Here is a 16,837-nt window from a genome sequence, read left to right as displayed (position 1 = left end):
TTGGTTGATTAATTTTATGCTACACAAAGAAAAATAACATATATTTTTTAACTAAACCAATCTGTTAGTAGTTGGACTTATTGCCCACGTTAAAGAGATGGTTGTTACAGTTTAGATCATTGAGGTAGTCTCAGTATTCAATCTTCCCTAATTCTGAATGAATGTTGCGGGTGATAAAAAATGTGATTTGTTGGATATCCTAACTCTGGCTGGATTCCATTAGGAATTACACATCACTTTGCAAGCTAGCATAATGTGAATTGCAGGCCTGAAGTGGCCTGTAAACCAGGGTTTCCTAACACCACTGTGTTAGGGTATAACTAGGCCCTCAATGAAAGGCCTCATGATATATACACTGAGTGTGCAAAACATTAGGAACACCTGCTCTTTCCATGACATAGACTGACCAAGTGAAAGCTATGATCCCTTATTGATGTCAACAGTTAAAACCACTTCAAGGGGAGGAGACAGGTTAAAGAAGGATTTTTAAGCCTTGAGACAATTGAGACATGGATTGTGTACGTGTGCCATTCAGAGGGTGAATGGGCAAAACAAAAGATTTAAGTGCCTTTGAACGGGATATGGTAGTAGGTGCCAGGCACACCAGTTTGAGTGTGTCAAGAACTGCAAAGCTGCTGGGTTTATCCCGCTCAACAGCTTCCTCTGTGTATCAAGAATGGTACACCACCCAAAGGGTATCCAGCTAACTTGACACAACTGTGGGAAGCATTGGAGTCAACATGGGCCAGCATCCCTTTGGAACACTTTCGTCACCTTGTAGAGTCCATGCCCTGACAAATGAAGGCGCTTCTGAGGGCAAAAGGGGGAAGGGGGTGCAAGTCATTAGTAAGAAGGTGTTCCTAATGTTTTGTACAATCAGTGTATAATGTATTGTTATAATTCCTTTAAAGGCTGGTGGAAGTTCTTCTAGGAAGAACCTTTAGATTATAAAATGGTTCTTGGTAGGATCCTTCAGAGGGTTCTAGGTAGAACCATATACAGGGGGGTCTTTTTAAGAATCCTACATAGAGGGCTTTAGGTAAAGGGTTCTACCTAGCACCAAAAAAGGTTCCCCTGTGGGGACAAACCGGAGAACCCTGTACGGTTCTACGTAGCACCTTTTTTTCTAAGAGTGTAAACTCTGTACTGTTATGTTGGCATTCAACACAGTTAGATGTCATGAAAACAAGCTTTATTTTCAAGGAACACAAAAACCCAATTGAAGACTTCAGATCTTAAAAAATACAACCAGAAGATATTATTTCAAGAAAACATCTTTAATGAATCAGTTGTTGTCTTTTATACCTCAGAAAGATTACATGAAAATACATTTAAGTCGACTGCAAGTATGGCAACATATTCACACATATAAACATGTATGTGGTGCATTTTGTTTGTATTTATGTATATAAATATGTACAACAGAAACACGTTACACTCAGTTAAAGTTTTGTGCAAGTGTGTTTTATATATACTAATTATATATAAAATCCCACACAAACCAAATCATATTCATGTGTGCCCACGTAATATACACAATCACACAACTACAGTTCACCAAAGATTAAAGCAACGCATTGGTTGATGCATCAAGAGAAACCTCGGAGAGGACCTGCAAAGTCCAACAGTTTTCTCCCGTCCACCAAAAATGTTTCCTTGCGGGTGTTGTGTGTCTATATGTCGCTCGGTGTTTTGAGTGAGTGTGCATCCAGTTTTGTCAGACACATGTTAGACTCTACCACCATCTCCTCTGCTCAGTGCCTCTGAGGTAGACTCAAGCTCAAGGACCTGTGATTTCCTGCTCCCACCCATTTCCTTTTTGTTTTTCTTTTGTTCGATTTTTCAACAAATGTAGGACATTCAAAAGACATAAATGAACTACTACATGTATAATATGTAGCCATGAGGTAGAAATGTTTTAAAGAACACTATAATAAAATGATTGAATAGAAAGCGGGAAAAATAAACAAACACGGAAACCACCAATAACATTGTTTGCCAGTTCTGGTACAAAGAAAAAATGAAGCCACGTACATAGCAACAAAACAAAGAAAATAAGATTGGCTGGAAAGTACAATTCAAGTGATTTGGTTGTGTCGAAAGTACTGTATATGTGAAGGAATGGGCTTTTTGTGCTCTAATGTACATCAGTTTAGAGAGGGCAGACTGAATTATGGGATAGACCGCGTTGTGGTCAGTCTGTTGACAGACTTCACTGCAGTTTCCATGTGCTGTTGCCGCGCTGTCACACACACACACACACACACACACACACACACACACACACACACACACACACACACACACACACACACACGCACGCACGCACGCACACACGCACGCACGCACGCATGCACACGCACGCACGCACGCACACGCACACACAAACAAACACACCTCAGCGTGTCCTTTCCTCTCCTCAGTGAGAGTGAATGGAGAAGTGAGATTCACACGCCTGGGCTGCGGGTCAAGGAGAAGGTAGGGAGACTCCATTTTCTATTTCCAGAACAAGCCTTCTAGCGATGAGCTTTTACACATACAGTACACTCAGGCTGTGTGTATTAGTCTGTTGACACTGTATCAAGTTTGTGAAACATTTGAACATTCCGATAAATGAAAGTTTTGTGAAAGTGCATTCAGGTAATTCTTAAGTACCTCCAGAGGTAAAGTGGAGAGCTCAACATGGATGCTTTGTGTTTTAAGGTTTGTTTGTGTGTAGTTTATCAATAAAACATCGTACATTTCACCCACCTACCAATATTTTATATGAGTGAAGTATAATTTGAGTCAGTTTCAAAGGCCATGTAAGTGGTTATATTATGGTCATGTTACTTCCGTGGATCTACCCTTTTATCTACCCAAGAGAGAGAAATTGGAGAAGTGTTCAATCTTAAATATCCGAGACATCGTGGTAGACTAGCGAGTGTGCAGTCACAGCAAGTTACATCTAAATTCCATCGAGTGCTAAAATGGAAAAGGTATGCAAACTAGAATTGGAAATATTACCAATCAAAGGAAGAGATAAACGTTACACTAGTCACAAGTTGACAAAACAAACAAAAACGTAAACGCAAGCAACATGGTACTGGCAATCTCAGTGCTCAGGGGATTGCAAACCCATGATTATTAAAGACGAGACAAAAATCCACACAAAGGAATGCTATAGTGCAGCTGTTGTACAATAACAATACACCTACGGTACTTCAACATCACCATTGTAGTGCTTAGCAACAGTCACGTACAGAGAACAAAAGAAGAGCAACAAAATACATTCAAATGCAATGAGCTATGAATCACTGTTCTGTGGGTCTTTTGGAACTGACCACAGTAGGTTGACTGAACGTTTCTTAAAGGTCCAATGCAGCTGTTTTTATCTGAATATCAAATCATTTCTGGGTAACATTGAAGTACCTTACTGTGATTGCTTTCAATTAAAATGGTAAAAAAACAAAACAAATATACGGTGGGGCAAAAAAGTATTTAGTCAGCCACCAATTGTGCAAGTTCTCCCACTCAAAAAGATGAGAGGCCTGTAATTTTCATCATAGGTACACTTCAACTATGACAGACAAAAGGAGGAAAAAAAATCCAGAAAATCACATTGTAGGATTTTTAATGAATTTATTTGCAAATTATGGTGGAAAATAAGTATTTGGTCAATAACAAAAGTTTATCTCAATACTTTGTTATATACCCTTTTTTGGCAATGACAGAGGTCAAACGTTTTCTGTAAGTCTTCACAAGGTTTTCACACAATGTTGCTGGTATTTTGGCCCATTCCTCCATGCAGATCTCCTCTAGAGCAGTGATGTTTTGGGGCTGTTGCTGGGCAACACGGACTTTCAACTCCCTCCAAAGATTTTCTATGGGGTTGAGATCTGGAGACTGGCTAGGCCACTCCAGGACCTTGAAATGCTTCTTACCTTCGTTGCCCGGGCGGTGTGTTTGGGATCATTGTCATGCTGAAAGACCCAGCCACGTTTCATCTTCAATGCCCTTGCTGATGGAAGGAGGTTTTCACTCAAAATCTCACGATACATGGCCCCATTCATTCTTTCCTTTACACGGATCAGTCGTCCTGGTCCCTTTGCAGAAAAACAGCCCCAAAGCATGATGTTTCCACCCCCATGCTTCACAGTAGGTATGGTGTTCTTTGGATGCAACTCAGCATTCTTTGTCCTCCAAACACGACGAGTTGAGTTTTTACCAAAAAGTTATATTTTGGTTTCATCTGACCATATGACATTCTCCCAATCTTCTTCTGGATCATCCAAATGCTCTCTAGCAAACTTCAGACGGGCCTGGACATGTACTGGCTTAAGCAGGGGGACACGTGGTCATGTTACTTCCGTGGATCTACCCTTTTATCTACCCAAGAGAGAGAAATTGGAGAAGTGTTCAATCTTAAATATCCGAGACATCGTGGTAGACTAGCGAGTGTGCAGTCACAGCAAGTTACATCTAAATTCCATCGAGTGCTAAAATGGAAAAGGTATGCAAACTAGAATTGGAAATATTACCAATCAAAGGAAGAGATAAACGTTACACTAGTCACAAGTTGACAAAACAAACAAAAACGTAAACGCAAGCAACATGGTACTGGCAATCTCAGTGCTCAGGGGATTGCAAACCCATGATTATTAAAGACGAGACAAAAATCCATTTTACATTTTACATTTAAGTCATTTAGCAGACGCTCTTATCCAGAGCGACTTACAACACAATACACACAAAGGAATGCTATAGTGCAGCTGTTGTACAATAACAATACACCTACGGTACTTCAACATCACCATTGTAGTGCTTAGCAACAGTCACGTACAGAGAACAAAAGAAGAGCAACAAAATACATTCAAATGCAATGAGCTATGAATCACTGTTCTGTGGGTCTTTTGGAACTGACCACAGTAGGTTGACTGAACGTTTCTTAAAGGTCCAATGCAGCTGTTTTTATCTGAATATCAAATCATTTCTGGGTAACATTGAAGTACCTTACTGTGATTGCTTTCAATTAAAATGGTAATTGGTATGGTGTTCTTTGGATGCAACTCAGCATTCTTTGTCCTCCAAACACGACGAGTTGAGTTTTTACCAAAAAGTTATATTTTGGTTTCATCTGACCATATGACATTCTCCCAATCTTCTTCTGGATCATCCAAATGCTCTCTAGCAAACTTCAGACGGGCCTGGACATGTACTGGCTTAAGCAGGGGGACACGTCTGGCACTGCAGGATTTGAGTCCCTGGCGGCGTAGTGTGTTACTGATGGTAGGCTTTGTTACTTTGGTCCCAGCTCTCTGCAGGTCATTCACTAGGTCCCCCCGTGTGGTTCTGGGATTTTTGCTCACCGTTCTTGTGATCATTTTGACCCCACGGGGTGAGATCTTGCGTGGAGCCCCAGATCGAGGGAGATTATCAGTGGTCTTGTATGTCTTCCATTTCCTAATAATTGCTCCCACAGTTGATTTCTTCAAACCAAGCTGCTTACCTATTGCAGATTCAGTCTTCCCAGCCTGGTGCAGGTCTACAATTTTGTTTCTGGTGTCCTTTGACAGCTCTTTGGTCTTGGCCATAGTGGAGTTTGGAGTGTGACTGTTTGAGGTTGTGGACAGGTGTCTTTTATACTGATAACAAGTTCAAACAGGTGCCAATAATACAGGTAACAAGTGGAGGACAGAGGAGCCTCTTAAAGAAGAAGTTACAGGTCTGTGAGAGCCAGAAATCTTGCTTGTTTGTAGGTGACCAAATACTTATTTTCCACCATAATTTGCAAATAAATTCATTAGAAATCCTACAATGTGATTTTCTGATTTTTTTTTCTCATTTTGTCTGTCATAGTTGAAGTGTACCTATGATGAAAATTACAGGCCTCTCTCAGTGGGAGAACTTGCACAATTGGTGGCTGACTAAATACTTTTTTGCCCCACTGTAGCTCTCAGCAAAGGGCAATTTCTCAAGCAAGAATTTTGATAGGACATCTGGGAGTGGTCTGAGTGTGGAGGGGAAAACAGAACATGTGCTGTTATTGGCAGAGAGGTTTGGAACTCTCTTTCTTATTGGTCTAATAACTAATTTACTGCATGGTGATATCACCATGAATGGCCAAAAATTCATCCCACCAAAACAGGCAGAAATTTCAGGCAGTCTTTTCAAACAGCTCTTACACTAAAATTACATTATCATAATTTTCCCAATTTCCCAGTATTATTCCAACCTCATAGTGTGGAAATATATAGAAAACACAGAAAAATCAAGTTTTTGACTGTACTGGGCCTTTAAGAGCCATGACGAGTGTCAAATTAGTAGTATATTCACCCTGACCATGTTCTTGGGGTAATGTGTGCACATACTAAACAATGAGGATGCGATTGGCCAAATATCTTAAACAATTTCTAGCTCTTACCCACAAGCCCTTGTTGAGTCTCCTTGCAGATATGACACAACTGGATAGGTGTTAGCAATATGACCGGAAATCTCCAGAGCATTCCAGAGGTCTAGGTGGCTCTACAGTCATACTGCTGTGAACAATCCAAGCATGTCAGATCTGATAAGCTAATGAGGACCTCTGGTAAGGAACTAAAAACCGGTTTGGAATTGAGCCCCTGGTGCTGAACCTCTGACCTCGTTGATGAATAAAGATGGCAGCCTTTTCTCATTCAAACTGACTCAACTGGCTGACATAGAGCAGTCATTAGCAACTAGCCATTTTGGATCTGAGGCTGTCCCCGACTGCTCTGCTGCCTCCTAGGTGAGTTGAAACCAACTGAAGTGGAACAGAAAGTATGTGTGATCCTGATGTTGCATTTATTCTGGGAAATACGGAATCACACAACTGTGTCACGGCACCGTTCGCTCTCTTTCATTTGGTTTCTGCTTCATCGTCAAGTATAGTAGTTCTATGGCTTCCTGTGATAACGCAATAGCAACCCGAAGTCCACCGTTCCATCTAAAGAGTTGTGGGTTGTTGACAACAATATAACCCACTATACGTGGTCATCAGTGCCCCATTAAAACACCAGGTGAACAACGCTCTTGATTCAATCAATACACAAGGCAGGATCAGAAAAACACACTAGGGCATCGCATTTTCGAAAAACCTTAAAATGGACACTGAACTCATCACCAAATTCTTCACTTAATCACCTCCATATTGACTTATTTGTCCCGTCATTCCAGAACTAAATCTGGTTACATTCATTTTCATCTCCTCGACCGTCTCGCCTAGAAGGTTTGAGGTAAACCTAAAACTGTTTCTCTAGATATTATATAAATTACTAAAATCTTGGTCTTAATACTCTCAGAGGATCGTAGTGCTTATGTGTGGTGATGTCGTTGAGTTTCACAAACACTTTCCTGAGTTTTTTTGCAGACAGAGGATCAAAAGAGATGAAGTGTATGGATCGGGGGTCCAGATTACTGTCACCCCCTGAGGAATACTGTTGATACTTGGTGAAATGGCAGGAGAAAAAGATTGACCATCTCCATTGGCAACCGCCACTCTAATTTTAATCTCGCTGTTGAAGTTTAAAGCTCTTAATATCAGCACATGCCATTCATGTAGATTGTGAGGCAAATGAAATCATTATACATTAAAAAAAAGAAATTACAATTTAGAAAGCACCACTACAGGCACTTGGTTAGCCAACTACATTTTAGGGGACAACAACAAAGGTATATATACACACAGGGTCCTCCTCTGTCTCAAGTTGACCTCTTCAAAATGTGTAAACAATGCCTGGCTTTAGCAGTGTCAAGCATCCTAATGAAATCTCTGCTCGTTACCTGCAAAACCATCAGGTATCACTCCAACCAAGTCTCTTGATGTTTCTCCACCTCTGGTGTCAGGTCTCACGTGTGGGGGGGTTACGTCGCCCCTCTTGTGTGCCTTCCTCTCTGGTTAGCACCACAGCCAGGTCAAAGAATTCCCAACTCCTCTTTCTTGAGGACTTTCCCCCCCGAGGTTCACTGACCGCACCCAAACATTTTGTTCCACTCGGTGTACGTGTCGATCTCTTTCTGCGATATACTGGGCTGGAATTTGCAAAAAACACTGTCAAAGTCCTGGTAGATGAGGGGTCGTATCTGGCCTGTGGGCATGATGCTCACCGAGAGGTCCAGGCCTTGGGAGGAGGTGTGCAGCATGCCCACCAGGGCCTCCTGGCAAAGCCTTGCCACGTCCATGCCGGAGAAGCCCTCAGTGCGCTGGACCAGCAGCACCAGCTCCTCCTCACTGAGGCAGTACTTGCGCTGGGACTGGGACAGCAGCTGGCTCAGCATGCGGTGGCGGGACGAACCATCTGGCAGCGGCACCAGGACCCGCCGGCCAAAGTACCGTCGCAGCCCCTCGTCCATGTCCTGAGGCTTGCTGGTGGAGCAGACCACCAGGACGTGGTTGTTGGAGTCATCAGCCGGCCCAAGGAGCAGCGCATCAAGCTGGGCCAGGAGCTCGGCCTTGAGCCGGTGAACGGGGCTCTCGTTGTTGAGCTGGGCCGACAGCAGCATGTCCACGTCGCTGATGAACAGCACTGAGGGCTGGCGGCAGCGCGCCACCAGGAAGGAGGCCTGCAGGATCTTGTCACCCTCTGCCAACCACTTGGTGGCCAAGGTGGAGCATCTGAGCTGCAGGAAGGGCGCCCCCAGCTGGCTGGCCATGCAGCGGCCCAGCAACGTCCGGCCCGTCCCTCTGGGGCCAAACAGTAGAATGCACCTCGGGGCCGAACCTAGGCCGCTGAACATGTCCGGACGTAGCATGGGCCAGAGAACCTCCTCCTTCAGAGTGGCCTTGGCCAGCTCCAGGCCTGCAATGTCACTCCAGTCCACCGGGGGTCCCTGCTGCAGGATCTCAGAGGTCACCATGTCCAGGAGGTGGGGGTCGCTGCTCTTCAGCTGCTCCTCAGCGGGCCGGGAGGATGAGGTCGCCCCCGTCAGGGAGAGGTGGGAGAGGTGCAGGCGGTGCTCGTCCCCTTGGTCGCTCAGGGAGGGAGAGGTGAAGCTGCCCAGGGAGTCGGCTGAGCGCGAGCCACCCAGGGTGGAGGCATAGGACGGAGGGGTGAGCGCTCCGCCTGCAGACTGCTCAGAGGCCATGGGCTGCTTGTGGGGATGAAACGGCAAAGAAGACTTGTCAGCGTTCCTGTCAAAACTGTTCCCTCCGCCCGCATTTGAGATGCTGCTGTCCGGTACCCTGTACATGGGGCTCTCTGCGGAGCTGCGCGCCTGGCCATAGACAAAATTTCCATAAGTGGAGTCCATCTCTCCTTGCCCTGTCATATAGAAGGCTTTTCTCTTCAGAGAGTTGGACGAGCTGCCATTCAGAGGCGTGGGCGCGATGGGGCCGAGGTTGTGCGACTGGTAGGGGTACCCGGGGAGCGTGGAGGAGGGGGGCAGGGGGGTGGGAGCGGCGATCCCTGACGGTAGGTAGGAGGATGGAGGGGGGGCTCCCCCGGGGCTGTAGCCTGGCCCCACAGCGCTCTGGGAGGGGTACCCGGCATGGGGGTAATTGTAGCCCGAGAGGTTGGAGGATCCCCCATTGTAGGTCGGGACCAGGGAGGGGTGTGGGGGCGGAGGAGGGGGCTGCAAGAGACCGGAGCTGTGCAGTGGGGAGGTGGTGACCTGGGAGCTGTAGCCCAGATAGGAGCCACTGTAGCTGGGGCCGTATTCCTGAGAGGAGCCTGCAGAGGAGTGGAGGGCCGTGGCGGTGTGACTACCACAGCTGCTGCTGGAGTAACCAGGCTCTGTCAGGCCGCTGGAGGCCAGGCCCGGGGACGGAGAGCTGCACATACCAGCCACCTCCGCCGCCACCCCTCCTTTCCTCATGGACATCCCCTCGGGGACGCAGTAGACCCCCTCCTGCCAGGCCTCACCCTCCCCCTTCCTGCCGTTCATCCCGGCCTCGGCGTAGGAGTTCAGCAGGGCCCTTTCACTGGGCATCTCCAGGATGCCAGAGTACTTCTCAGCGTACTTCTTGAGCAGGTTGGAGGCGGTGAGCGCAGAGATGTCGTCGTTGGCCCAGGCGTACTGGTATGTGCTGCCGCCGCGCTGCAGGTGACCCCGGTAAGCCTCGGCCTTGTGGGCCGGCGAGCGCGTGGTGGAGGTGATGTCAAAGTGCTGCTCCGCCCACTGCGCGTGCTCTGGGGTCCACTGCATCTTTAGGCCTGCAACGGCAAGAACATAGAGACAGACAGGACAGTTAGGTTGGTACAGCCACTCAAAATTCAGCATCTCTTCACTTAGGCTCTCTGTCAATTGGTCTTCATTATGCTGTCAACGGATTGATTTTAATGGCTGTGATGTGATGACAGTTTATTGGGAGTGATCAAACACTGTCATGCTTATGATAGTACGCACTGTATTCTGCTTAATCATGGAGATTCACCGCTGCCATTTCTTCAATATAAAATCGAGAATACAACTCATGAATATGTATATGAATCTGAGCTCGGAGGTTATACAGTGGGTCATTTATGAGGTTATACAGTGGGTCATTTATGACATGATTCACACATCATGATCAATAATTAACATCCATGATGACTAATGTACTACTGAGCAAAATGTGTTCTAGTTTAATGAAATTTTACATTACGTGCTACTGTATATTGAATAATAATTACTGTGAATAATAATTGTATATTTTATTTTTGACGTCCATCAGTTTCATTTAGTGATTGGCTTAAAGCGGCAATATGTAACATTTTGGGCGACCCGACCAAATTCACATAGAAATGTATTTTATAGATCTGTCATTCTCATTGAAAGCAAGTCTAAGAAGCGGTAGATCTGTTCTATGTGCGCTATTTTCATGCTTTCTGTTCTTAAGATTCGTTTTTGCGTCTTTTACTTTCGGTTTTGTTCACCAGCTTCAAACAGCTAAAAATACAATATTTTGGTTATGGAAAATATATTACACAGCGGTTTAGATGGTACAATGATTCTCTATACTATACTTGCTTGTTTGTCACATAAACTGAAATTAGGCAAACTATTATAATTTTTGCAGCCAGGAAATGGCAGAGCGATTTCTGCAAAGTGCATCTTTAAATAAACGTAAAATATTACATTCTTGAAAATGACTAACTAACGAACATTCTTGACATTTAAGTCGTCTGATTCTTTTCGGCCTCTCGCATTTCTTTTGTTTCTAGGAACACGGATGGTAAATATGACACGAGTACTGACAGATCACACGAAGGACACCGCCTCTCTGCCTTGGGACCGGGCTGGCCGCTACCAGGTTAGGACAAAATAATGCACCCTGCACAGAACAATATGACACAGACATGGCAGGTCACTCCATAATCCCTCTCTCATCTCAGGCGGCCGGAGATGGTTTCAGAACGCGCCTCGCCTAGTGCAGCAAAGCAATCTCCCCCCGCCGGCAGTGTTCTGCTGCTTTCATCAATACACACACACACACACACCAGAGCCACAGCTGGCTATAAATTACAACACCCTGTGTATGAGGCCTCCGCCATACACCGCACAGTGCCTGACTGCACCTCCACCCCGTCACCTCTCTCTCTCTCTCTCTGCCTTTCCATCTCCATTTTCTCCTACCTTTCTCTTTCCCTTTCTCTCTCGCACCTTTTCCCTGTCCACCCTCTCTCATTACCCCCTCCCATCTTTGTCCTCATGCCTTTTTCTCTCTCTCCCCCCCTCCTCTGGCTCGTTCGCTCCATCTCACACACACTTCAGTCACCTAGCTCCCTTTGTTGCCTCTGAGGCTCAAGAGCCACTATTTTATATAATCCCCGAAGACTATCTGCAAATACTAACACACGCACACACACAGTCATCTCACTATCAAAGCATGGTGCTATCAAAGGCCAGACCCACATCGTCGTAGGAGCCTCCTCTCAGATCGGACTCTGTTTGATTTGATTTAACACACAGCGGATTATGAGGATCATTTATGACCATCCTCTGTCCTTTCTTCAGTTTCAGTAGCATGTCTTATGAATCCACTGTTGGAGACCCTTTAAGCACTGTATGCCTTACAATTATCGTACCACGGACGTTCCTTTTGTTTTTTTTAAGTGGAACTGGCGTGAACACACACACACACACACACACACACACACACACACACACACACACACACACACACACACACACACACACACACACACACACACACACACACACACACACACACACACACACACATATTCACAAACACACATCTCCAGTACGTTCGGCGTGTCAGCGTAGCATGGTGTTTGTTTGGTAATAGAGCGGGGGGAATCCCCCAGACTCCTCTCTGATTCTCTCTCCCAGACGTCTCGCCAGACACCAGCAGCTAATTAGCAGGATGACGATTTGCTAATTGTGTTCATTTACAAGGTTTTAGCCGAGGGGAGTCTTGCCGGGGCTGGCACGCATGTCACGCTCATTTATGTAATGACTATATGAAACTCGACGGAGAGAAAGGGCTTGGAAATACTTCAACCTGGATCATATTGATCAATAAACAGCAATCAGCTAATATAATGGAACAGTGGGGTGTGTTTCATGACATGACGTTTCATTGACAGTGGTTTCTGAAAAATAACTGCTGCATAATGGGAATAATTGTTGCTATTGATAATTATTCACATAGCATCTGTATTCTTTTCTTGTTTTGTAAAACAATTATATTTCTGCAGAGTAAAACGCGTTTGAATATACAACTAGAGTGTTTACTCAACGTATATTTTGGGCTTAGAGGTTCAATACAGACGTGAACTAATTGCCAAAATGTAAAAAAGTTGAAGTTTAGGTAAGGATGGGAGTTAAAAACAAAAAGGTATTCATTTGCCAATGCAGCTCATTTGAAAATTCTTAAACATAATGCATCCGGATTGAAATACATTTAAATAAAATAAAAACATCAGCAGAAAATATTCTTCTCAACTCTGTGATTTTCCGGTTCATAATAATATTTGTCATGGTTAGCTAATGGAGAACGTTACATCTTGTACCCAGCAAGACATTACACCCGATAGCTATGTGGGTGGTTATTGCAGTAATTCTCACATCCTTTACACTAATTGTGAGGTTCAAAAACCTCACAACTTCTCCAATATACGATAGCTGCAATATTTGTCCAAAGTTCTAAAATACTTCGATGGCATTTCAATTTTTGGGGTAAATGTAATTTATTGGAAGAATGATCATTTCAATTGTAGATAGCAGAGTATTAAGTAGTTCAGAGGTTATGGTAGCAACAGTTTGGGTGGGAAAAGACCCTTCTGTACTCTCTTAAAAATATAGTATCTCTCTTCAATATTTCAACACAACAGTATATCTTCTTGTATCTCTCTCACAATACCCTGGTCTACCCAAACAACATCTCTCTCTCTCTCTCTCTCTCTCTCTCTCTCTCTCTCTCTCTCTCTCTCTCTCTCTCTCTCTCTCTCTCTCTCTCTCTCTCTCTCTCTCTCTCTCTCTCTCTCTCTCTCTCTCTCTCTCTCTCTCTCTCTCTCTCTCTCCTTGGAGTGCTAGCTAGTCTCTCCCCTCACAGTGTTATTATTAACTAGAGATGCCTCCCTCCCTCCTCCCTGCCTGTGTTGCAGAATTCACAGTCTGACTCCTAGTACTGTGTACCGGGCCTTGCTCTGGGGACCACGGTTCAGCTGCCAGCATGTCAATGGAGAGAAACACACAGGAGGGAAGGAGGGAAAGAGAAGGGGGATGACAGAGGGGGAGAGGGACAAAGGAAGAGAGAGAAGCTATAGGGGAAATGGAGGGTGAGAGAGAGGGTATGCAGTGCCAACGGATACAAGCACACACACACACACACACACACACACACACACACACACACACACACACACACACACACACACACACACACACACACACACACACACACACACACACACACACACACACACACACACACACACACACACACACACACACACACACACACACAAATAAATACACACACACACACATAAATACACACCCACACACAAATAAATACACACCCACACGACCTTCTACGCAGTAAAAAAACAACAACACATCTTCCAAATTCCAGCCCACTTAAACAACCCCCTAACCTCCCTTTTATCACCGTAATATTAACATAGAAAACCTCAATCACCCCTATCTTATTTAAATCCATTTAGAAAACATGGAATCTTTATAATTCCATCATCAATAAAGCCAACACTTCTAAGAGACGTGTCAGGCTCCATCAGTGCCTTCATCTCTCCAATCAGGGGGTTAATGTAAAGCCACAGCATGCGTCTCAATGGTATCCTATTCCCTACATAGTGCACTACTTTTGACCATAGCCCTATGGGCCCTGGTCCAGAGGTGCAGAATATAGGGAATAGGGTGCTATTTGAGACGCATCCAGAGTGATTACCTCCACTATGCAAATGAGGGCCAAATGATAACTTGCACTATTTAAATCAGGTAACACTGATTACTCTCCCGTTATTCAGATGAGGGCATATGAGTTTGAACTCAAGGCTTTGAACCTCATGCACTTCCACAAACACATGGAATAAGGCCCTAAGACTGGCACTTGAATCATACATTGTAGTCTATGTGATGGTTAAAACATGGAATACACAAATCTCTATGGAATATGGAATATGGATGGATCACCATGAATGACCGTGTAGCAAAATTGTCAAGAGCAACTAGACTTTGATCAGGAACTGTGTGTGTGTGTGTGTGTGTGTGTGTGTGTGTGTGTGTGTGTGTGTGTGTGTGTGTGTGTGTGTGTGTGTGTGCGTGCGTGCGTGCGTGCGTGCGTGCGTGCGTGCGTGCGTGTGCGTGTGCGTGTGTGCGTCTGGCCGAACATTAATTCACTCATCTGCAACAACATCCAACAACATTTGGATACGTCCAGAGAGCATCAAGGCATGTCTGTGTCCTTTCTGTCCGTCATATAGAAGATCAAATCAAACTCATTTCTGCTTCTGGACATTGGCATCAACGCGGCTGTATAATAGAACGGGGTGTGTGTGTGTGTATGCGTGCGTGTGTGTCTGTGTGTGTGGAGTAAACAGGTCTTCAGAAAGCACTAATGAGCTCTTTGAAGCTGTGTGATTCTGCACAGAGAGTGTGTGAGCGACTACCTATTTCAGCCCTGTCATAATTAAGATCCATGCCTTTACAGCGACAGACACGTGAACAAACACACATCCAAAGATCCTTCTCTTCCGACGAGTCATCTCATATTATGCACACCAAACAAGTTATGCCGCAATATATTCAGAACACGTTCAGCAGCGGGTTTTGAAATTAAATGTGGTGAAAGACTGAATTTGTGGCAGCAACTGATTGACAAGTGATCTAACTTCATCAAATGAGAATAAGAGACCAATTAAATTTCATGAGGAAACGGTCACAGCAATTACTGAAATAGAGCAGAGGGCATCATTTAACCCCGAATTCAGCGAGATATTGTGTGTGTGTGTGCGTGTGCGTGTGTGTGTCACCTTGTTAATGAGGCTGCCACATTGACACTGTTACTAAGCCAGTGGCGATGCCGTATTGGCACGCTACCTGCCGTGTAAAATAATGTGATTAAGCCCTCTAAAATGCAATTAATTAAGTAATTAGTCGTGAATGAGTGTCAGACACTGCAATCAAAATTGCTTCAGTGTTTTGGTTAATTGATTGCACCTCTGCACTTACAAATACTGATGTCAGGTCCCTAAGCTAAGAAGTTACAGTTTGACTCTTAGCGTATGACCCAGCTATAACATTGCATCAATGTTGTCATCTGGATTCCTAAACGCTTGTGTACTTCTAATGAAGGTAACTATTGTGTGGTGGCCCACGAATACTCATAGTGCTGTTCAGAAATGTGGGTACCTGTATACAATAGATTGTCAGGCAAAAAACTCCACTTAGAATCAAGCTGCCTGTTTATAGAGCTTGAAACAGAAGAGAAAGCAAGGACTTGGGAGTCTGGGGTTCAACCTCAAAGACAACAGAACAAATGAAGTTATATTTTAAGTATTTCTTTCTCTTCTGTTGGTATGTAAATGCGGATTTAAAGAGGTACTTTGTGTCTGAGAAGATGGAGCTGAAACACCTCACGTGAATGTTTAAATTCCAATGTCTGAGGATTAGATCATTTCATCCTCAAAAATATTATCTGTCACTCCACAGATCCCTTCCAAAACTGAAATATATATAAAACAAAATTAAAATAAAATAGCTTGAACCCAAAGCCTGACAAATTAGTTACGAACCCCCACAGACCAAGCAAAGACCAAACCCCCCCCCCAATTTCTTCTGAAACTGTAAAGATAAACAACAACCAAGCATTGCAGTCTTTGAAGCACGTATTTTGAAGCCCAACCACTGTTCGGTGGCCTACCATGACAACAACTAGACTGAGGGAAAACAACAACCACAAAAACAGAGCGAGTTAAAAGCACAGACAGCGAGCAGTGACTTCCCACTTTCAATACAGACACAAAAGATAAGCTGTCATCAACGAAAATGAGATTTTATATTAAAAAACATATAACAACTGGAATTCAGGAAATTCTGAGTGACAGGTCATTTGAGAAAATCCGACAGATACCCTTTAAATATTCCTAGTAATTTGGTGATCCCTCATCCCTACTAATTCTCCCTCACGTATGGATTTGCTCTAGAAACTATAACCCGCCAGCTTTCAGGGATAGTTAAAGTGATAGTTCACACTCCACTAAAGGTTTGCCAGATGTTTCAGACCTTAAAAGTGAGCTAATGTTGCGAAGAGTCCATGTCCCATGACAATACAGACACTTTTGATTACTCCATTGAGCACTAACAAATCTACCTAGGCAAATATAGTGACACTTTCCTCCGAGCTGCATAATAAATTGACACTGGATAAATT

General features: G+C 44.3%; 1 protein-coding gene across 1 annotated transcript in view; it reads right to left on the bottom strand.

The window, feature by feature from the left end:
• Positions 1-1,258: 1,258 nt before the first annotated feature.
• Positions 1,259-16,837, bottom strand: part of LOC139566325 (fidgetin-like) — a 41,955-nt gene continuing 26,376 nt past the window's right edge. The window contains exon 3 of the mRNA XM_071387441.1: positions 1,259-10,151. Coding sequence (XP_071243542.1) covers positions 7,963-10,151 — 2,189 coding nt within the window. The 3' untranslated portion in view covers positions 1,259-7,962. The remainder of the gene's footprint in view (positions 10,152-16,837) is intronic.

This window comes from Salvelinus alpinus, chromosome 38 (assembly GCF_045679555.1).
Source record: "Salvelinus alpinus chromosome 38, SLU_Salpinus.1, whole genome shotgun sequence".
NCBI classification, from domain to species: Eukaryota; Metazoa; Chordata; class Actinopteri; order Salmoniformes; family Salmonidae; genus Salvelinus; species Salvelinus alpinus.
This window is presented reverse-complemented; position numbering and strand designations above follow the sequence as displayed.